General features: G+C 62.3%; 1 protein-coding gene across 3 annotated transcripts in view; it reads right to left on the bottom strand.

The window, feature by feature from the left end:
• Positions 1-1691: 1691 nt before the first annotated feature.
• Positions 1692-23381, bottom strand: part of ALDOA (aldolase, fructose-bisphosphate A) — a 39776-nt gene continuing 18086 nt past the window's right edge. For 2 of the 3 annotated variants that reach the window (XM_069882109.1, XM_069882108.1), the window contains exons 2-9: positions 18284-18406; positions 14705-14916; positions 13419-13473; positions 11639-11799; positions 9425-9508; positions 9172-9346; positions 6805-7004; positions 1692-1998 (exon numbers count right to left, since the gene is read on the bottom strand). In XM_069882109.1, the coding sequence (XP_069738210.1) occupies positions 1903-1998; positions 6805-7004; positions 9172-9346; positions 9425-9508; positions 11639-11799; positions 13419-13473; positions 14705-14916; positions 18284-18395 (1095 nt within the window). In that variant the 5' untranslated portion in view covers positions 18396-18406 and the 3' untranslated portion in view covers positions 1692-1902. Of the gene's footprint in view, positions 1999-6804; positions 7005-9171; positions 9347-9424; positions 9509-11638; positions 11800-13418; positions 13474-14704; positions 14917-18283; positions 18407-20425; positions 20496-23381 lie in introns of those variants that run through there. The other variant, XM_069882106.1, reaches the window with a different exon arrangement.

Below are 23381 nucleotides of genomic sequence, written 5' to 3' on the forward strand. Positions count from 1 at the left end.
CCCCAGTCCCTCCCAGTACTCCCAGTGCCCCCAGTCCCTCCCAGTGCTGCCTCCCAGTTCCCCCAGTCCCTCCCAGTGCTACCTCCCAGTCCCTCCCAGTTCCCCCAGTCCCTCCCAGTGTCACCTCCCAGTTCCCCCAGTCCCTCCCAGTGCCACCTCCCAGTGCTCCCAGTGCCCCCAGTCCCTCCCAGTGCTGCCTCCCAGTTCCCCCAGTCCCTCCCAGTACTCCCAGTTCCTCCCAGTGCCACCTCCCAGAGCCCCCAGTCCATCCCAGTGCCCCCAGTCCCTCCCAGTGCTGCTTCCCAGTCCCCCCAGACCCTTCCCAGTGTCACCTCCCAATACTCCCAGTTCCCCCAGTCCCTCCCAGTGTCACCTCCCAGTACTCCCAGTGCTCCCAGTCCGTCCCAGTTCCCCCAGTCCCTCCCAGTGCCACCTCCCAGTGCTCCCAGTCCCTCCCAGTTCCCCCAGTCCCTCCCAGTGTCACCTCCCAGTTCCCCCAGTCCCTCCCAGTGTCACCTCCCAGTTCCCCCAGTCCCTCCCAGTGCTGCCTCCCAGTTCCCCCAGTCCCTCCCAGTGCTACCTCCCAGTCCCTCCCAGTTCCCCCAGTCCCTCCCATTGCTGCCTCCCAGGGCTCCCAGTACCTCCAGTCCCTCCCAGTGCCACCTCCCAGTGCCCCCAGTCCCTCCCAGTGCCCCCAGACCCTTCCCAGTGCCACCTCCCAGTCCCTCCCAGTACTCCCAGTACTCCCAGTCCCTCCCAGTGCTGCCTCCCAGGGCTCCCAGTTACCCCAGTGCTCCCAGTGCATCCCAGTCCCTCCCAGTCCCTCATCCTAGCGATTCCCAGGGTGACTCCCAGTGCTCCCAGTGCCTCCCAGTCATCCCAGTACCTCTCCCTGTGCTTCCCAGTGCTGCATTCCAATCATCCCAGTGCTCCCAGTGCCCCCCCCCTCGCTCCCAGTGCCCTCCCAGTGCCTCCCTCTCCCTCCCAGTGCCACATCCCAGTGCTCCCAGTGCCCTCCAGTGCTCCCAGTTCCCCATCCAGTGCTCCCAGTGCCTCCCCTCTCTCTCCCAGTGCTCCCGAGTGCCACATCCCAGTGCTCCCAGGTGCCCTCCCAGTGCTCCAGTTCCCCATCCCAGTGCTCCCAGTGCCTCCCTCTCCCTCCAGTTCCACATCCCGGTACTCGCAGTGCCCTCTCCCTCCCTCCCAGTGCTCCCAGTGCCTCCCTCTCCCTCCCAGTGCCACATCCCAGTATTCCCAGTGCCTCCCTCTCCCTCTCTCCCAGTGCTCCCAGTGCCCTCCCAGTGCCTCCCTCTCCCTCCCACTGCTCCCAGTGCCCTCCCAGTGCCTCCCTCCCCGCCCAGTTCCCCATCCCAGTGCTCCCAGTGCCTCCCCTCTCTCCTCCCAGTTCCACATCCCAGTGTTTCCAGTGCCTCCCACTCCCTCCCAGTGCCCCATCCCAGTGCTCCCAGTGCCTCCCTCTCCCTCCCAGTGCTCCCAGTTCCACATCCCAGTGCCCTCCCAGTGCCTCCCTCCTCCCTCCCCACTGCTCCCAGTGCCCTCCCAGTGCCTCCCTCTCCCTCCAGTGCCCATCCCAGTGCTCCCAGTGCCCTCTCCCTCCCTCCCAGTGCTCCAGTGCCCTCCCAGTGCCTCCGCCTCCCTCCCAGTCCCCCCAGTCCCCCTCTCTCCACTCGAACCGTCACCACGTTTATTGCCCCGACGAGGCGGGGGAGGGGGCGTGGCCTGACCACAAGGGGGCGTGGCCTCACCCGAGGGGGGCGTGGCCACTCGCTCATAGCGGACAATGAAGGGGGCGTGGCCACGGCGGCGGAGCCGGAGGGGCGTGGCCACGGTTGCATAGCGGTCTATGGGGAGGGGGCGTGGCCTGCGGGAGGGGGCGTGGCCTCAGTAGGCGTGGTTGGAGACGAAGAGGGACTCGCTGGCGGCCGCTCCCGCCTGCCCGCTCGGCGTGTACTTGCCCTGGCAGGCCAGGGAGTTGGCCTGGGGGGGACAGGGACAGGGGGGACAGGGGGACAGGGACATGGGGACGGGGACATGGGGGGATGAGGGACATGGGGACAGGGACAGGGGGGACAGGGGGGACAGGGACATGGGGGGACAGGGACATGGGGGGATGAGGGACATGGGGGGATGAGGGACATGGGGGGATGAGGGACATGGGGACAGGGACAGGGGGGACAGGGGGGACAGGGACATGGGGGGACAGGGACATGGGGGGATGAGGGACATGGGGGGATGAGGGACATGGGGGGGTGAGGGACATGGGGACAGGGACATGGGGGGATGAGGGACATGGGGACAGGGACATGGGGGGGTGAGGGACATGGGGACATGGGGAGAGGGACATGGGGGGATGAGGGACATGGGGACAGGGACATGGGGGGATGAGGGACAAGAGGACAGGGACATGGGGGGGTGAGGGACATGGGGACATGGGGGGATGAGGGACAAGAGGACATGGGGACAGGGACATGGGGGGGTGAGGGACATGGGGACAGGGACATGGGGGGATGAGGGACATGGGGATGAGGGACATGGGGACAGGGACATGGGGACAGGGACATGGGGGGATGAGGGACAAGAGGACATGGGGACAGGGACATGGGGACAGGGACATGGGGGGATGAGGGACATGGGGACAGGGACATGGGGACAGGGACATGGGGACAGGGACATGGGGGGGTGAGGGACAAGAGGACATGGGGACAGGGACATGGGGACAGGGACATGGGGATGAGGGACATGGGGACAGGGACATGGGGACAGGGACATGGGGGGGTGAGGGACATGGGGGGGTGAGGGACATGGGGACAGGGACATGGGGACAGGGACATGGGGATGAGGGACATGGGGACAGGGACATGGGGACAGGGACATGGGGGGGTGAGGGACATGGGGATGAGGGACATGGGGACAGGGACATGGGGACAGGGACATGGGGGCGTGAGGGACAAGAGGACATGGGGACAGGGATATGGGGGGGTGAGGGACATGGGGACAGGGACATGGGGGGATGAGGGACATGGGGACAGGGACATGGGGGGGTGAGGGACATGGGGACAGGGACATGGGGACAGGGACATGGGGGATGAGGGACATGGGGACAGGGACATGGGGACAGGGACATGGGGACAGGGACATGGGGACATGGGGACAGGGACATGGGGACAGGGACATGGGGGGATGAGGGACATGGGGACAGGGACATGGGGGGGTGAGGGACATGGGGACAGGGACATGGGGACGGGGACATGGGGACAGGGACATGGGGACAGGGACATGGGGACAGGGACATGGGGGATGAGGGACATGGGGACAGGGACATGGGGACAGGGACATGGGGACAGGGACATGGGGACATGGGGACAGGGACATGGGGGGATGAGGGACATGGGGACAGGGACATGGGGGGATGAGGGACATGGGGACAGGGACATGGGGGGATGAGGGACATGGGGGGATGGGGAGAGGGACATGGGGGGATGAGGGACATGGGGACATGGGGAGAGGGACAGGGGGGGATGAGGGACATGGGGACAGGGACATGGGGGGGTGAGGGACATGGGGACACGGGGAGAGGGACATGGGGGGATGAGGGACATGGGGACAGGGACATGGGGGGTGAGGGACATGGGGAGAGGGACATGGGGGGATGAGGGACATGGGGACGGGGACATGGGGGGATGAGGGACATGGGGATAGGGGACAGGGACATGGGGGGGTGAGGGACATGGGGACGGGGACATGGGGGGGTGAGAGACATGGGGACATGGGGGGATGAGGGACAAGAGGACATGGGGACAGGGACATGGGGGGGTGAGGGACATGGGGACACGGGGACAGGGACATGGGGGGATGAGGGACATGGGGACAGGGACATGGGGGGGGTGAGGGACATGGGGACGGGGACATGGGGACAGGGACATGGGGGGATGAGGGACATGGGGACGGGGACATGGGGATGAGGGACAGGGACATGGGGACAGGGACATGGGGGGATGAGGGACATGGGGACAGGGACATGGGGGGATGAGGGACATGGGGACATGGGGACAGGGACAGGGAGGGATGAGGGACATGGGGACAGGGACATGGGGACAGGGACAGGGGGATGGGGGACAGGGCCATGGAGGGGTGAGGGGACACAGTGAAAGGGACATTGGGGACGTAGGGCCATGGGGACAGAAGGACATGAGGGACGGGGGACACAGAGGGGGGAGGGACACGGGGACAAGGGGGATAGAGGGACAGGGGGACACAGGAAGGGGACATTGGGGACAGAGGGGACACAAGGGGACACAGACGGTGAGTGAGGTGACCCCAGGAGGTGGCCGCGCTGCCCCCTTGGGGACAGGGCTGTCACCCCCTCCTCCCCCCTCCCTGTCCCCATGTCCCCTCCCCATCCCTGTGTCCCCAAGCCCCCCCATGGCCCCGTGTCCCCCTGATGTCCCCGATGTCCCCATGATGTCCCCATGACCCCACGATGTTCTTGACGTCCCCCTGATGTCCCCGTGATGTCCCTCATGTCCCCGTGTCCCCCTGATGTCCCCATGCCCCTCGGACGTCCCCATGTTCCTAGTGTCCCCCTGCTGTCCCCTTGAGGTCCCCATGTCCCCCTGATGTCCCCACGATGCTCCTTGTGTCCTCGAGATGTCCCCATGTCCCTCTAACGTCCCTGATGTCCCCCTGGTGTTCCCCATGTCCCTCTGATGTCCCCATGATGTTCCCAATGTCCCCATGATGTCCCCGTGTCCCTCTGATGTCCCCCGATGTCCCCACATCCCCCTGCTGTCCCCCTGATGCTCCTGCTGTCCCCGTGATGTTCCTCATGTCCCTGTGTCCCCCTGATGTCCCCATGATGTCCTGGTGATGCTCCTGATGTCCCCGTGTCCCTCTGATGTCCCCAGGATGTCCCCACATGCCCCTGATGTCCCCGTGATGTTCCTCACGTCCCCATGTCCCTCTGATGTCCCCGTGATGTTCCTCAAGTCCCCGTGTCCCTCTGATGTCCCCATGATGTTCCTCAAGTCCCCGTGTCCCCATGATGTTTCTCAAGTCCCCATGATGTTCCTCATGTCCCCCTGATGTCCCCATGATGTCCCTCATGTCCCTGTGTCCCCCTCATGTCCCCATGATGTTCCTCATGTCCCTCTGATGTCCCCGTGATGTTCCTCATGTCCCCATGTCCCTCTCTTTGTCCTCAAGTCCCTCTGATGTCCCCATGATGTTCCTCAAGTCCCCATGTCCCCATGATGTTCCTCAAGTCCCTCTGATGTCCCCATGATGTTCCTCATGTCCCCGTGATGTCCCCATGATGTCCCTCACGTCCCCGCGTCCCCCTGATGTTCCTCATGTCCCCGTGTCCCTCTTTGTCCTCAAGTCCCTCTGATGTCCCCATGATGTCCCTCACGTCCCCGTGTCCCCCTGATGTCCCCGTGATGTTCAAGTCCCTCTGATGTCCCCATGATGTCCCTCACGTCCCCGTGTCCCCATGATGTCCCCATGATGTTCCTCATGTCCCCATGTCCCCGATGTCCTCAAGTCCCCCTGATGTCCCCATGATGTCCCTCATGTCCCTGTGTCCCCCTGATGTCCCCATGATGTTCCTCAAGTCCCTCTGATGTCCCCATGATGTTCCTCAAGTCCCCATGATGTTCCTCAAGGCCCCCTGATGTTCCTCATGTCCCCATGTTCCTCATGTCCCCCTGATGTCCCCATGATGTCCCTCATGTCCCTGTGTCCCCCTGATGTCCCCATGCTGTTCCTCAAGTCCCTCTGACGTCCCCATGATGTTCCTCATGTCCCCATGATGTTCCTCAAGTCCCTCTGATGTCCCCATGATGTTCCTCATGTCCCCATGATGTTCCTCAAGTCCCCCTGATGTCCCCATGATGTTCCTCATGTCCCCATGATGTTCCTCAAGTCCCTCTGACGTCCCCATGATGTTCCTCATGTCCCCATGATGTTCCTCAAGTCCCCCTGATGTCCCCATGATGTTCCTCATGTCCCCATGATGTTCCTCAAGTCCCTCTGACGTCCCCATGATGTTCCTCATGTCCCCATGATGTTCCTCAAGTCCCTCTGATGTCCCCATGATGTTCCTCATGTCCCCATGATGTTCCTCAAGTCCCCCTGATGTCCCCATGATGTTCCTCATGTCCCCATGATGTTCCTCAAGTCCCCCTGATGTCCCCATGATGTTCCTCATGTCCCCATGCTGTTCCTCAAGTCCCTCTGACGTCCCCATGATGTTCCTCATGTCCCCATGATGTTCCTCAAGTCCCTCTGACGTCCCCATGATGTTCCTCATGTCCCCATGATGTTCCTCAAGTCCCCCTGATGTCCCCATGATGTTCCTCATGTCCCCATGATGTTCCTCAAGTCCCTCTGACGTCCCCATGATGTTCCTCATGTCCCCATGCTGTTCCTCAAGTCCCTCTGACGTCCCCATGATGTTCCTCATGTCCCCATGATGTTCCTCAAGTCCCTCTGACGTCCCCATGATGTTCCTCATGTCCCCATGATGTTCCTCAAGTCCCCCTGATGTCCCCATGATGTTCCTCATGTCCCCATGATGTTCCTCAAGTCCCTCTGACGTCCCCATGATGTTCCTCATGTCCCCATGCTGTTCCTCAAGTCCCTCTGACGTCCCCATGATGTTCCTCAAGTCCCTCCGACGTCCCCATGATGTCCCCACATCCCCTGACGTCCCCAGGATGTTCCTGCTGTCCCCGCGACGTCCCCCCCGTCCCGCTGTCCCCATGATGTCCCCCGGACGTCACCTACCAGGGCCCTCTTGACGTACTCCTCCTGGGCGGCCTTGGTGTTGTCCTTCTTGCCGGCCCAGGCGCGCAGGGCCGAGGCCTGGAGGGCGCGGCCGTACGAGAAGGTCAGGGCCCACGGCCGCCCCAGGGGACACCGGTTGATGGCGTTGAGGTTCACCGAGGCCTCCTCCTCGCTCTGCCCGCCCGACAGGAACGTGATCCCTGCGGGGGACACCACGGCGAGGTCACCGCGGGGACGGGGACACCACGAGGAGGTCACCGCGGGGACGGGGACACCACGAGGAGGTCACCGCGGGGACGGGGACACCACGAGGAGGTCACCGCGGGGACGGGGACACCACGACGAGGTCACCGCGGGGACGGGGACACCACGAGGAGGTCACCGCGGGGACGGGGACGCCTTGAGAAGATCAATATGGACATGGGGACACCTCGAGGAGATCGATACGGGGACGGGGACGCCTCGAGGAGATCGATACGGGGACGGGGACACCTTGAGGGATCAATACGGGGACGGGGACACCTTGAGGAGATCCATACGGGGACGGGGACACCTCGAGGAGATCGATACGGGGACGGGGACGCCTCGAGGAGATCGATACGGGGACGGGGACGCCTCGAGGAGATCGATACGGGGACGGGGACGCCTCGAGGAGATCGATACGGGGACGGGGACGCCTCGAGGAGATCGATACGGGGACGGGGACGCCTCGAGGAGATCGATACGGGGACGGGGACGCCTCGAGGAGATCGATACGGGGACGGGGACACCACGAGGAGATCGATACGGGGACGGGGACGCCTCGAGGAGATCGATACGGGGACGGGGACGCCTCGAGGAGATCGATATGGACATGGGGACACCTCGAGGAGATCGATACGGGGACGGGGACGCCTCGAGGAGATCGATACGGGGACGGGGACGCCTCGAGGAGATCGATACGGGGACGGGGACACCTTGAGGAGATCGATACGGGGACGGGGACGCCTCGAGGAGATCAATATGGGGACGGGGACGCCTCGAGGAGATCGATACGGGGACGGGGACACCTTGAGGGATCAATACGGGGACGGGGACGCCTCGAGGAGATCAATATGGGGACGGGGACGCCTCGAGGAGATCGATATGGGGACGGGGACGCCTCGAGGAGATCCATACGGGGACGGGGACACCTTGAGGAGATCGATACGGGGACGGGGACGCCTTGAGGAGATCGATACGGGGACGGGGACACCTTGAGGGATCGATACGGGGACGGGGACGCCTCGAGGAGATCGATACGGGGACGGGGACGCCTCGAGGAGATCGATACGGGGACGGGGACGCCTCGAGGAGATCGATACGGGGACGGGGACGCCTCGAGGAGATCGATACGGGGACGGGGACGCCTCGAGGAGATCCATACGGGGACGGGGACGCCTCGAGGAGATCGATACGGGGACGGGGACGCCTCGAGGAGATCGATACGGGGACGGGGACACCACGAGGAGATTGATACGGGGACGGGGACGCCTCGAGGAGATCGATACGGGGACGGGGACACCACGAGGAGATCGATACGGGGACGGGGACACCACGAGGAGATCGATACGGGGACGGGGACGCCTCGAGGAGATCGATATGGACATGGGGACACCTCGAGGAGATCGATACGGGGACGGGGACACCTTGAGGAGATCGATACGGGGACGGGGACACCTCGAGGAGATCGATACGGGGACGGGGACGCCTCGAGGAGATCGATACGGGGACGGGGACGCCTCGAGGAGATCGATACGGGGACGGGGACACCTCGAGGAGATCGATACGGGGACGGGGACGCCTCGAGGAGATCGATACGGGGACGGGGACGCCTCGAGGGATCAATACGGGGACGGGGACGCCTCGAGGGATCAATACGGGGACGGGGACACCTCGAGGAGATCGATATGGGGACGGGGACGCCTCGAGGAGATCGATACGGGGACGGGGACACCTCGAGGAGATCGATACGGGGACGGGGACACCTCGAGAAGATCAATACGGGGACGGGGACGCCTCGAGGAGATCGATACGGGGACGGGGACGCCTCGAGGAGATCGATACGGGGACGGGGACACCTCGAGGAGATCGATACGGGGACGGGGACGCCTCGAGAAGATCAATACGGGGACGGGGACGCCTCGAGGAGATCGATACGGGGACGGGGACACCTCGAGAAGATCAATACGGGGACGGGGACGCCTCGAGGAGATCGATACGGGGACGGGGACGCCTCGAGGAGATCGATACGGGGACGGGGACACCTTGAGGAGATCGATACGGGGACGGGGACACCGTGGGGACGTAGCTACGGGGACGGGGCCACCGGGGGGTGGTGGCACTGACCGGGGACAGCGGGTGGCACGGTGCGGCGCAGGGCGGTGACGGTGGCCATGGCGATCTCCTCGGGGCTGTACTTCTTGGTGCAGGCGTGGCCCGGGGTGACCATGTTGGGCTTGAGGAGCGTCCCCTCCAGGTAGATGTGGTGGTCGCTCAGGGCCTTGTAGACGGCGGCCAGGACCTTGGGGACGCGGTGGGGACAGTGAGGGGACAATCTTGGGGGGGGGGACACATGGAGGGGGACGAGGAGGGGACCCACCTTCTCGGTGACGTACTGGCAGTGCTTGAGGTCGTGGTCACCGTCCGGAAGGATCTCGGGCTCCACGATGGGGACGATGCCGTTCTGGGGGGACAACGGGGGACGGTGGGGACACGCGGGGGACACGGGGACAGGCAGGGGACAGCAGCAACGTGGAGGTGCCACCAAACCCCGGCTAGGTGCCACCAAACCCCATCTAGGTGACACCATAAACATCTAGGTGACACCAAACCCCATCCAGGTGACACCATAAACATCTAGGTGCCACCAAACCCCATCCAGGTGACACCATAAACATCTAGGTGACACCAAACCCCGTCTAGGTGCCACCATAAACATCTAGGTGCCACCAAACCCCGTCTAGGTGACACCATAAACATCTAGGTGACACCAAACCCCGTCTAGGTGCCACCAATCCCCATCTGGGTGCCCCCAAACCCCATCCAGGTGACACCATAAACATCCAGGTGCCACCAAACCCCGTCTAAAGGCCACCAAACCCCATCTAGGTGACACCATAAACATCTAGGTGCCACCAAACCTCATCTAGGTGCCACCATTAACATCCAGGTGCCACCATTAACATCCAGGTGCCACCGAACCCCATCTAGGTGCCACCATCAACATCCAAGTGCCCCCAAACCCCATCTAGGTGCTCCCAAACCCCATCCGGGTGCCCCCAAACTCCATCCGGGTGCCCCCAAACTCCATCCGGGTGCCACCATCAACATGCAGGTGCCCCCAGACCCTGTCTAGGTGCCACCATCAACATGAAGGTGCACCAAACCCCATCTAGGTGCCCCCAAACCCCGTCTAGGTGCCACCAAACCCCGTCTAGGTGCCACCATCAACATCCAGTTGCCACCAAACCTCATCTAGGTGCCACCAAATCCCATGTAGGTGCCACCAAACCCCATCTAGGTGCCACCATCAACATGCAGGTGCCCCCAACCCCCATCCAGGTGCCCCCAACCCCCATCCAGGTGCCACCAAACCCCATCCAGGTGCCCCCAAACCCCATCTAGGTGCCACCATCAACATGAAGGTGCCACCAAACCCAGCCAGGTGCCACCAAACCCCATCCAGGTGCCCCCAAACCCTGTCTAGGTGCCACCATCAACATGAAGGTGCCACCAAACCCCATCTAGGTGCCCCCAAACCCCATCTAGGTGACATCAAACCCCATCTAGGTGCCACCATCAACATCCAGGTGCCACCAAACCATCTGTAGGTGCCACCATCAACGTCCAGGTGCCACCAAACCCCATCTAGGTGCCCCCAAACCCCATCTAGGTGACATCAAGCCCCATCTAGGTGCCACCATAAACACCTAGGTGCCACCATAAACACCTAGGTGCCACCAAACCACCTCTAGGTGCCCCCAAACCCCATCTAGGTGCCCCCAAACCCCATCTAGGTGCCACCATCAACATCCAGGTGCCACCAAACCCCAGCTAGGTGCCACCATAAACATCTAGGTGCCACCAAACCCCATCTAGGTGTCACCATAAACACCTAGGTGCCACCAAACCTCATCTAGGTGCCACCACCAACGTCCAGGTGCCACCAAACCACATCCAGGTGCCCCCAACCCCCATCCAGGTGCCACCAAACCCCATCCAGGTGCCCCCAAACCCCATCTAGGTGCCACCATCAACATGAAGGTGCCACCAAACCCAGCCAGGTGCCACCAAACCCCATCCAGGTGCCCCCAAACCCTGTCTAGGTGCCACCATCAACATGAAGGTGCCACCAAACCCCATCTAGGTGCCCCCAAACCCCATCTAGGTGCCACCAAACCCCATCTAGGTGCCACCATCAACATCCAGGTGCCACCAAACCTCCTCTAGGTGCCACCAAACCCCATCTAGGTGCCCCCAAACCCCATCTAGGTGCCACCATCAACATCCAGGTGCCACCAAACCCCAGCTAGGTGCCACCATAAACATCTAGGTGTCACCATAAACACCTAGGTGCCACCAAACCCCCTCTAGGTGTCCCCAAACCCCATCTAGGTGCCCCCAAACCCCATCTAGGTGCCCCCATCAACATCCAGGTGCCACCAAACCCCAGCTAGGTGCCACCATAAACACCTAGGTGCCACCAAACCCCCTCTAGGTGCCACCAAACCCCATCTAGGTGCCCCCAAACCCCATCTAGGTGCCCCCAAACCCCACGCGGGTGCCCCCGAAGAGGACAGGAGGGGCCAGGGACCTGCTGGCAGATGCTGGCGTAGCGGGCAAGGACGTTGGCGTTCTCCAGCACGGCGAGACGCGTGGGCGTGTGGGCCGAGATCTTGAGCACGCAGCGCCACTTGGCGAAGTCGGCCCCGTCCTTCTTGTACTGAGCACAGCGCTCGGAGAGCCCGTCCAGGCCTGGGGACACGGGGACAGGGCTGAGCACGGCGCTCGGAGAGCCCGTCCAGGCCTGGGGACACGGGGACAGCGAGGGGACACGGGGACAGGGCTGAGCACGGCGCTCGGAGAGCCCGTCCAGGCCTGGGGACACGGGGACAGCGAGGGGACACGGGGACAGGGCTGAGCACGGCGCTCGGAGAGCCCGTCTGGGCCTGGGGACACGGGGACAGCGAGGGGACACGGGGACAGCGAGGGGACACGGGGACAGGGCTGAGCACGGCGCTCGGAGAGCCCGTCCGGGCCTGGGGACACGGGGACAGCGAGGGGACACGGGGACAGGGCTGAGCACGGCGCTCGGAGAGCCCGTCCGGGCCTGGGGACACAGAGGGGACAGCGAGGGGACACGGGGACAGCGAGGGGACACGGGGACAGGGCTGAGCACGGTGCTCGGAGAGCCCGTCCAGGCCTGGGGACACAGAGGGGACAGCGAGGGGACACGGGGACAGGGCTGAGCACGGCGCTCGGAGAGCCCGTCCGGGCCTGGGGACGAGGGGACAGCGAGGGGACACGGGGACAGGGCTGAGCACGGCGCTCGGAGAGCCCGTCTGGGCCTGGGGACACGGGGACAGCGAGGGGACACGGGGACAGCGAGGGGACACGGGGACAGGGCTGAGCACGGCGCTCGGAGAGCCCGTCCGGGCCTGGGGACACGGGGACAGCGAGGGGACACGGGGACAGGGCTGAGCACGGCGCTCGGAGAGCCCGTCCGGGCCTGGGGACACAGAGGGGACAGCGAGGGGACACGGGGACAGCGAGGGGACACGGGGACAGGGCTGAGCACGGCGCTCGGAGAGCCCGTCCAGGCCTGGGGACACAGAGGGGACAGCGAGGGGACACGGGGACAGGGCTGAGCACGGCGCTCGGAGAGCCCGTCCGGGCCTGGGGACGAGGGGACAGCGAGGGGACACGGGGACAGGGCTGAGCACGGCGCTCGGAGAGCCCGTCTGGGCCTGGGGACACGGGGACAGCGAGGGGACACGGGGACAGCGAGGGGACACGGGGACAGGGCTGAGCACGGCGCTCGGAGAGCCCGTCCGGGCCTGGGGACACAGAGGGGACAGCGAGGGGACACGGGGACAGGGCTGAGCACGGCGCTCGGAGAGCCCGTCCGGGCCTGGGGACACAGAGGGGACAGCGAGGGGACACGGGGACAGCGAGGGGACACGGGGACAGGGCTGAGCACGGCGCTCGGAGAGCCCGTCCAGGCCTGGGGACACGGGGACAGCGAGGGGACACGGGGACAGGGCTGAGCACGGCGCTCGGAGAGCCCGTCCGGGCCTGGGGACGAGGGGACAGCGAGGGGACACGGGGACAGGGCTGAGCACGGCGCTCGGAGAGCCCGTCTGGGCCTGGGGACACGGGGACAGCGAGGGGACACGGGGACAGCGAGGGGACACGGGGACAGGGCTGAGCACGGCGCTCGGAGAGCCCGTCCGGGCCTGGGGACACAGAGGGGACAGCGAGGGGACACGGGGACAGGGCTGAGCACGGCGCTCGGAGAGCCCGTCCGGGCCTGGGGACACAGAGGGGACAGTGAGGGGACACGGGGACAGCGAGGGGACAGGGCCGTCACTCACCCTGGGTGGTGGTTTCTCCGTTGGTGCCGGCCAGGGGCACGACCCCCTTGTCCACCTGGGGACGAGGACAACGAGGTGGACGCGGGCCCCGGCATGTCCCCAAGGACCCCCTGATGTCCCCAAGGCCCCAAGAATGTCCCCAGGTCCCTCTATTGTCCCCAAGGCCCCTCCATATAAACCCAAACCCAAGTCCCTGATGAAGCCACCTCTGACGGGGTCACCCCGGCTCCAGGAGGCCCCAAACCCTCCAGGTTCCCCGCGTCCCCTCCATGTCCCCAAGGTCCCCTCCATGTCCCCAAGGCCCCAATAATGTCCCCAAGGCCCCCCCGATGAACATAAACATCAATCCCTGATGAAGCCACCTCTGACGGGGTCACCCCGGCTCCAGGAGGCCCCAAACCCTCCAGGTTCCCCACGTCCCCTCCATGTCCCCAAGGCCCCCCCGATGTCCCCAAGGCCCCCCTGATGTCTCCAAGGTCCCTAAGGCCTCCTCAATGTCCCCAAGGCCCCCCTGATGTCCCCAAGGCCCCTCCATATAAACCCAAACCCAAGTCCCTGATGAAGCCACCTCTGACGGGGTCACCCAGGCTCCAGGAGGCCCCAAACCCTCCAGGTCCCCCGCGTCCCCTCCATGTCCCCAAGGCCCCCCTGATGTCCCCAAGGTCCCTAAGGCCTCCTCAATGTCCCCAAGGCCCCCCTGATGTCCCCAAGGCCCCTCCATATAAACACAAACCCAAGTCCCTGATGAAGCCACCTCTGACGGGGTCACCCCGGCTCCAGGAGGCCCCAAACCCTCCAGGTTCCCCGCGTCCCCTCCATGTCCCCAAGGTCCCCTCCATGTCCCCAAGCCCCCCGTGATGTCCCCAAGGTCCCAACAATGTCCCCAAGGCCCCCCTGATGTCCCCAAGGCCCCCCCGATGAACATAAACATCAAACCCTGATGAAGCCACCTCTGACGGGGTCACCCCGGCTCCAGGAGGCCCCAAATCCTCCAGGTTCCCCGCGTCCCCTCCATGTCCCCAAGGCCCCCCCGATGTCCCCAAGGCCCCCCTGATGTCTCCAAGGTCCCTAAGGCCTCCTCAATGTCCCCAAGGCCCCCCTGATGTCCCCAAGGCCCCTCCATATAAACCCAAACCCAAGTCCCTGATGAAGCCACCTCTGACGGGGTCACCCAGGCTCCAGGAGGCCCCAAACCCTCCAGGTTCCCCGCGTCCCCTCCATGTCCCCAAGCCCCCCCCGATGTCCCCAAGCCCCCCGTGACGTCCCCAAGGTCCCCGCGGCCCCACCTTGATGCCCACGAGGGCTCCCTTGCTGCGGATGACCTGGGGGAAGGGGCGCCCGTCGTCGGCCTTCTGGTAGAAGGTCTCGTGGAAGAGGATGACGCCCCCGATGCAGGGGTCCACGCGGCTGTCGGCCGTGAACAGCAGCTGCCGGTACCAGCGCCGGTTCTCCTCCGTGTTCTCGGCCCCGATGGAGCTCAGCCGCTTGGCGATGCTGCCTGCGCGACACCAGTACAGACCAGTCGCTCCCAGTACAGACCAGTCGCTCCCAGTATAGACCAGTAACCCAAACTGGCCTCCTGGTGCTGCCCCAGTGCCTCCCAGCAGCTCCCAGTGCGGCCCCAGGAGCTCCCAGGGTCTCCTGGTGCCACCATGAAGCCTTCAGATGCTTCTCCGTGCTCCCTGCCCTCATCCCAGTATAGACCAGTAACTCCCAGTATAGACCAGTCGCTCCCAGTATAGACCAGTCGCCCAAAATGGGCGTCCTACTGCGGCCACAGAAGGTCCCGGCGTGGCCACAAGGGGCTCTTGGGGCCACCACAAGGGTCTGAGATGCTTCACAGGCTTCCTGGTGCTCCCTGCACCCGTCCCAGTATAAACCAGTCACTCCCAGTATAGACCAGTCACTCCCAGTATAGACCAGTCGCCCAAACTGGCCTCCTGGTGCAACCTCAGTGCCTCCCAGTAGCTCCCAGTGCGGCCCCAGGAGCTCTCAGGGTCTCCTGGTGCCACCATGAAGCCTTCAGATGCTTCTCCGTGCTCCCTGCCCTCATCCCAGTATAGACCAGTAACTCCCAGTACAGACCAGTCGCCCCCAGTATAGACCAGTCGCCCAAAATGGGCGTCCTACTGCGGCCGCAGAAGGTCCCAGTGCGGCCACAAGGGGCTCTTGGGGCCATCACAAGGGTCTCAGATGCTTCACAGGCTTCCTGGTGCTCCCTGCACCCGTCCCAGTAGAAACCAGTAGCTCCCAGCATAGACCAGTCACTCCCAGTATAGACCAGTAACCCAAACTGGCCTCCTGGTGCTACCCCAGTGCCTCCCAGTAGCTCCCAGTGCGGCCACAAGGGGCTCTTGGGGCCACCACAAGGGTCTCAGATGCTTCACAGGCTTCCTGGTGCTCCCTGCACCCGTCCCAGTACAAACCAGTTCGTCCCAGTATAAACCAGTAACTCCCAGTATAGACCAGTAGCTCCCAGGAACCAAAATTGACCTCCTGGTGCAGCCCCAGTGCCTCCCAGTAGCTCCCAGTGCAGCCACAAGGGTCCCCTGGGGCCACCACAAGGTTCTGAGATGCTTCACAGACTTCTTGGTGCTCCCTGCATCCGTCCCAGTTCAAACCAGTTCGTCCCAGTATAAACCAGTAACTCCCAGTATAAACCAGTAGCTCCCAGGAACCAAAACTGGCCTCCTGGTGCAACCTCAGTGCCTCCCAGTAGCTCCCAGTGTGGCCCCAGGAGCTCTCAGGGTCTCCTGGTGCCACCATGAAGCCTTCAGACGCTTCTCCGTGCTCCCTGCACTCATCCCAGTACAAACCAGTAACTCCCAGTACAGACCAGTCGCTCCCCGTATAGACCAGTCGCCCAAAATGGGCGTCCTACGGCGGCCCCAGTAGCTCCCAGTGCGGCCACAAGGGGCTCCTGGGGCCATCACAAGGTTCTCAGATGCTTCACAGGCTTCTTGATGCTCCCTGCACCCGTCCCAGTATAAACCAGTAACTCCCAGTATAGACCAGGAACCCAAACTGGTCTTCTCATGCTGCCCCAGTGCCTCCCAGTAGCTCCCAGTGCGGCCCCAGGAGCTCTCAGGGTCTCCTGGTGCCACCATGAACCCTTCAGATGCTTCTTCACCCTCACTGCGCTCATCCCAGTATAAACCAGTAACTCCCAGTATAAACCAGTAACTCCCAGGAACCAAAACTGGCCTCCTGGTGCTGCCCCAGTGCCTCCCAGTAGCTCCCAGTGTGGCCCCAGGAGCTCTCAAGGTCTCCTGGTGCCACCATGAAGCCTTCAGACGCTTCTCCGTGCTCCCTGCACTCATCCCAGTACAAACCAGTAACTCCCAGTATAGACCAGTCGCTCCCAGTATAAACCAATTGCCCAAAATGGGCGTCCTACGGCGGCCCCAGTAGCTCCCAGTGCGGCCACAAGGGGCTCTTGGGGCCATCACAAGGTTCTCAGATGCTTCACAGGCTTCTTGATGCTCCCTGCACCCGTCCCAGTACAAACCAGTAGCTCCCAGTATAGACCAGTCACCCAAACTGGTCTTCTCATGCTGCCCCAGTGCCTCCCAGTAGCTCCCAGTGCGGCCCCAGGAGCTCTCAGGGTCTCCTGGTGCCACCATGAAGCCTTCAGATGCTTCTCCATGCTCCCTGCACCCGTCCCAGTATAAACCAGTAACTCCCAGTATAAACCAGTAACTCCCAGGAACCCAAACTGGCCTCCTGGTGCAGCCCCAGTGCCTCCCAGTAGCTCCCAGTGCAGCCACAAGGGTCCCCTGGGGCCACCACAAGGTTCCGAGATGCTTCTGAGGCTTCCTGGCACTCCCTGCACCCATCCCAGTACAAACCAGTAGCTCCCAGTATAGACCAGTAACCCAAACTGGTCTTCTCATGCTGCCCCAGTGCCTCCCAGTGCCATCGAGTCCCTCCCAGTGCTCCCTGGTGCCACCGAGTTCTTTCCCAGTGCCTCCCAGTCCCCTCCCAGTGCCCCCCAGTTCCCTCCCAGTGCCCGCTGATGCCACCAAGTCCCCTCCCAGTGCCCCCCAGTCCCTCCCAGTGCCCCCCAGTCCCCTCCCAGCTGCCTTCCCAGTCCCCTCCCAGTGCCCTTCAGTGCCCCCCAGTCCCTTTCCCAGTCCCTTCCCAGTCCCTCCCAGTGCCCCCCAGTCCCCTCTGGTCCCCTCCCAGTGCCACCTCGTCCCCTTCTAGTGCCCCCAGTCCCCTCTAGTCTGCTCCCAGTGCCTCCCAGTCCCTTCCCAGTCCCTCCCAGTGCCCCCTGGTACCCTCCTGGTGCCTCTCACACCCCTCTGGTCCCCTCCCAGTGCCCCCCAGTCCCCTCTAGTCCCTTCCCAGTCCCTCCCAGTGCGCCCCAGTCCCCTCTAGTCTGCTCCCAGTCCCCTCTAGTCCCCTCCCAGTGCCCCCCAGTCCCCTCTAGTCCCTTCCCAATCCCTCCCAGTGCCCCCTTATACCCTCCTGGTGCCTCTCAGACCCCTCTAGTCCGCTCCCAGTGCCTCCCAGTCCCCTCTAGTCCCTTCGCAGTCGCTCCCAGTGCCCCCCAGTCCCCTCCTGGTGCCTCTCAGACCCCTCTGGTCCCATCCCAGTGCCCCCCAGTCCCCTCTAATCCCTTCCCAGTCCCTCCCAGTGGCCCCTAGTCCCTTCCCAGTCCCTCCCAGTGCCCCCTGGTACCCTCCTGGTGCCCCCCAGTCCCCTCTAGTCCCTTCCCAGTCCCTCCCAGTCCCCGCCCAGTGCCCCCCAGTCCCCTCCCAGTGCCTCCCAGTCCCCTCCCAGTGCCCCACCAGTGCCCCCCAGTCCCCTCCCAGTGCCCCCCAGTCCCCTCCCAGTGCCCCCCAGTGCCCCCAGTTCCCCACCAGTGGACTCATCGGCGGCGAGGATGCCCTTTCCGGGGGCGACGATGCGCTGGGCGATGGACGCCAACTCCTGCTTCTGCTCCGGGGTCAGAGCCGGCACCGGCGGAGACATCGCGGCGGCTCCTGCCGACACCCACAGTTTGGGGGGGCCCGGGGGGGGTTGGGGGGGGGGGGCAGAGGGGATTTGGGGGGGACCCAGAGGGAATTGGGGGGGAAATAGGAGTTTGGGGGGGATCTAGAGGGGATTTGGGGAGGAAATAGGAGTTTGGGGGGGATCCAGAGGGGATTTGGGGGGACCCAGAGGGGATTTGGGGGGGAAATAGGAGTTGGGGGGATCTAGAGGGGATTCAGGGGGGACCCAGAGGGAATTGGGGGGGGAAATAGGAGTTTGGGGGGGATCTAGAGGGGATTTGGGGGGGGGAAATAGGAGTTGGGGGGGATCTAGAGGGGATTTGGGGGGACCCAGAGGGGATTGGGGGGGAAAATAGGAGTTTGGGGGGGATCTAGAGGGGATTTGGGGGGACCCAGAGGGGATTTGGGGGGGACCCAGAGGGGATTTGGGGGGGGAAATACGAGTTTGGGGGGGATCCAGAGGGGATTTGGGGGGACCCAGAGGCAATTGGGGGGGGAAATAGGAGTTTGGGGGGGATCTAGAGGGGATTTGGGGGGGGGGGAAATAGGAGTTGGGGGGGATCTTGAGGGGATTTGGGGGGACCCAGAGGGGATTGGGGGGGAAAATAGGAGTTTGGGGGGGATCTAGAGGGGATTTGGGGGGACCCAGAGGGGATTTGGGGGGGACCCAGAGGGGATTTGGGGGGGGAAATACGAGTTTGGGGGGGATCCAGAGGGGATTTGGGGGGACCCAGAGGCAATTGGGGGGGGAAATAGGAGTTTGGGGGGGATCTAGAGGGGATTTGGGGGGGGGGAAATAGGAGTTGGGGGGGATCTTGAGGGGATTTGGGGGGACCCAGAGGGGATTGGGGGGGAAAATAGGAGTTTGGGGGGGATCTAGAGGGGATTTGGGGGGACCCAGAGGGGATTTGGGGGGGACCCAGAGGGGATTTGGGGGGGGAAATACGAGTTTGGGGGGGATCCAGAGGGGATTTGGGGGGACCCAGAGGCAATTGGGGGGGGAAATAGGAGTTTGGGGGGGATCTAGAGGGGATTTGGGGGGGGGGAAATAGGAGTTGGGGGGGATCTTGAGGGGATTTGGGGGGACCCAGAGGGGATTGGGGGGGAAAATAGGAGTTTGGGGGGGATCTAGAGGGGATTTGGGGGGACCCAGAGGGGATTTGGGGGGGACCCAGAGGGGATTTGGGGGGGGAAATACGAGTTTGGGGGGGATCCAGAGGGGATTTGGGGGGACCCAGAGGGGATTGGGGGGGATCTAGAGGGGATTTGGCGGGACCCAGAGGGAACTGGGGGGGGAAATAGGAGTTGGGGGGGATCTAGAGGGAATTTGGGGGGGAAATAAGAGTTTAGGGGGGATCCAGAAGGGATTTAGGGGGGAAATAGGAGTTTAAGGGGGACCCAGAGGGAATTTGGAGGGACCCGGGGGGGAAACGGGGGGGGAAACGGGGGGAAGGACGGGGGAAACGGGGGGACAAGGGGGGGGAAGGAGGGGGACAAGGGGGGGGAAGGAGGGGGAAAAGGGGGGGAAGGAGGGGGAAAAGGGGGGGGAGGAGGGGGAAAAGGGGGGGGAGGAGGGGGAAAAGGGGGGGGAGGAGGGGGAAAAGGGGGGGGAGGAGGGGGAAAAGGGGGGGGGAGGAGGGGGAAAAGGGGGGGAGGAGGGGGAAAAGGGGGGGGAGGAGGGGGAAAAGGGGGGGAGGAGGGGGAAAAGGGGGGGAGGAGGGGGAAAAGGGGGGGAGGAGGGGGAAAAGGGGGGGAGGAGGGGGAAACGGGGGGGGAGGAGGGGGAAACGGGGGGGGAGGAGGGGGAAACGGGGGGGGAGGAGGGGGAAACGGGGGGGGAGGAGGGGGAAAAGGGGGGGGAGGAGGGGGAAAAGGGGGGAGGAGGGGGAAAGGGGGGGGAGGAGGGGGAAAAGGGGGGGGAGGAGGGGGAAAAGGGGGGGGAGGAGGGGGAAAAGGGGGGGGAGGAGGGGGAAAAGGGGGGGGAGGAGGGGGAAAAGGGGGGAGGACGGACCCGCTGTCCCTGTTGCTGCAGGAGGCGGCCGGGGAATGGCGAGCAGCCCGGGTGGAGCCGAGATGGGAGCAAAGGGAGGGACCCGGGGAACCCCAAGGGCGTTTCAAGGGAGGAAGAGGAGGAACCCGGGCCGCTGGGAAGGTTTCCTCCTTCCCTTCCTTCCCCCCCAGCGACGTGGGACCCTTTCACCCCAAAAATCGCTCTCCGGGCAGCCAAACCAGCACCTTTTTGGCTCTTTTCACCCCAAATCTGCCCTTTTCACCCCCAAAAATCTCCTCCAGGCACCTAAATCTGCCTTTTTCACACCAAATCTGCCCTTCGGACCCCAAATCTCTCCCTCCAGGCACCTAAATCTGCCTTTTTCACACCAAATCTCTCCCTCCAGGCACCTAAATCTGCCCTTTAGACCCTAAATCTGCCCCTCCAGGCACCTAAATCTGCCCTTTAGACCCTAAATCTGCCCTTTTCACCCCAAAAATCTCCCTCCAGGCACCTAAATCTGCCTTTTTCACACCAAATCTGTCCCTCCAGGCACCTAAATCTGCCTTTTTCACACCAAATCTGTCCCTCCAGGCACCTAAATCTGCCCTTTAGACCCTAAATCTGCCCTTTTCACCCAAAAATCTCCCTCCAGGCACCTAAATCTGCCTTTTTTGCTCCAAATCTGCCCTTTGGGACCCCAAATCTCTCCCTCCAGCACCTAAATCTGCCCTTTTCACCCCAAATCTGCCCTTCGGACCCCAAATCTCTCCCTCCAGGCACCTAAATCTGCCTTTTTCACACCAAATCTGTCCCTCCAGGCACCTAAATCTGCCCTTTAGACCCTAAATCTGCCCCTCCAGGCACCTAAATCTGCCCTTTAGACCCTAAATCTGCCCTTTTCACCCCAAAAATCTCCCTCCAGGCACCTAATCTGCCTTTTTTGCACCAAATCTGCCCTTTGGACCCCAAATCTCTCCCTCCAGGCACCTAAATCTGCTGTTTTCACACCAAATCTCTCCCTCCAGGCACCTAAATCTGCCTTTTTCACACCAAATCTGCCTTTTTCACACCAAATCTCTCCCTCCAGGCACCTAAATCTGCCCTTTTCACACCAAATCTGCCCTTCGGACCCCAAATCTCTCCCTCCAGGCACCTAAATCTGCCTTTTTCACACCAAATCTGCCCTTCGGACCCCAACCTCCCCCTCCAGGCACCTAAATCTGCCCTTTTCACACCAAAATTGCCCTTTGGACCCCCAAATATCTCCCTCCAGGCATCTAAATCTGCCCTTTTGACCCCAAAAATCTCTCTCTAGGCACCTAAATCTGCCCTTTTCACACCAATCTGCCTTTTTCAGCCCCAAAATCTCTCTCCAGGCAGCAAAATCTCCTTCATTTGGGCTCTTTTCCCATCAAATCCGCCACTTGGACCACAAATCTCTCCCTCTAGGCACCAAAATCTGCCCTTTTCACCTCAAATCTGCCTTTTTCACCCCAAAAAATCTCTCCAGGCAGCAAAATCCACATTTTTTGGCTCCTTTCACACCAAATCTGCCCTTTGGACTGCAAAATATTCCCCTCTAGGCACCTAAATCTGCCCTTTTCACACCAAATCTCCCGCTTTACCCCCAAACCTGCCCTTTTCACCCAAAATATCTCCCTCTAAGCACCTTCATCTGTCTTTTTTTTACCCCAAAACCTGCTTTTTTCCTCCAAATCTGCCTTTTTACCTCAAAACCTGCCTTTTCCCCCATTTTTAACTCGAAACCTACCTTTTTAACCCCCAAACCTGCTTTTCAACCCCCAAACCCCACCTTTGCTAACCCAAACTCCTGCCTTTACCTCCAAATCTCTTTATTTAATCTTAAAAGCTGCCTTTTTTCCAAAAACCTGCCTTATTTAATATCGAAACCGGTATTTTTTACTTTTTTTCCCTCCAAGCCTGCCTTTCTTGCCTCAAACCTGCCTTTTTTACCCCAAAACCTGCCTTTTTTACCCCAAAACCTGCCTTTTTACCTCAAAAATTGGCTTTTTACCCCCAAACCTGCCTTTTCACCTCAAAATGTGGGGGGTTTGCCTCTAAACCCACATTTTTACCTCAAAACCTACCTTTTTACCTCAAAATTTGGCTTTTTTGACTCCAAACTCACCTATTTAACCTCAAAACCCTCTTGTAACCTCCAAACCTAACTTTTTAACTCCCAAATGCCACCTTTTTACCTCAAAACCCACATTTTACCTCAAAATTTGGCTTTTCTTACCCCCAAATCCCACCTTTTACCCCCAAACCTGCCCTTTTAACCTCAACATTTGGCTTTTTTTACCTCAAAACCCACCTTTTTACCCCGAAACCCACCTTTTTACCCCGAAATTTGACTTTTTTACCCCAAACCCTGCCTTTTTTAGCAAAAACCTGCCTTTTTACCACAAAACCTGCCTTTTTTAACCCAAAAACCTGCCTGTTTCATCTCCAACCCCAATTTTTTACCTCAAAACGTGCTTTTTTACCTAAAAATCTGCTTTTTTTACCTCAAAATCCACTTTTTTGCCCTCAAAATCTGCCTTTTTCCCTCAAATCCCGCCTTTTCCCCTCAATTCCCGCCTTTTTCCCCCTCAAGCTCCCCCCACACACACACTTTGGGCGGGAACCGCGGGGGCGCGCGCCGGGGGCGGGGCCTGGGGCGGTGACGTCATCGCCCCATTCACCCCCCGCGGGGGAGGGAAGGGGGGGGAAGAGCCTTAAAGCGGCGATGGCGCTGAGTCACGGAGGGGCCCACCCCGGGGGGTGGGGGGGAAAAGGAGGTGCCTGGAGGGGTCTTGGGGTTCCTGGGGGGGGGGGGGGCAGTTTGGGGGTGCAGAGGGGGCAGGTTGATGGCCAGGAAGGGCAGTTTGGGGGTGCGGGGGGGCAGTTTGGGGGTGCGGGGGGCAGTTTGGGGGGGCAGAGAGGGCAGTTTGGGAGGCCGGGGGGCAGTTTG

The sequence above is a fragment of the Phaenicophaeus curvirostris genome, unplaced genomic scaffold (genome assembly GCF_032191515.1).
Source record: "Phaenicophaeus curvirostris isolate KB17595 unplaced genomic scaffold, BPBGC_Pcur_1.0 scaffold_84, whole genome shotgun sequence".
Taxonomy (NCBI): domain Eukaryota; kingdom Metazoa; phylum Chordata; class Aves; order Cuculiformes; family Cuculidae; genus Phaenicophaeus; species Phaenicophaeus curvirostris.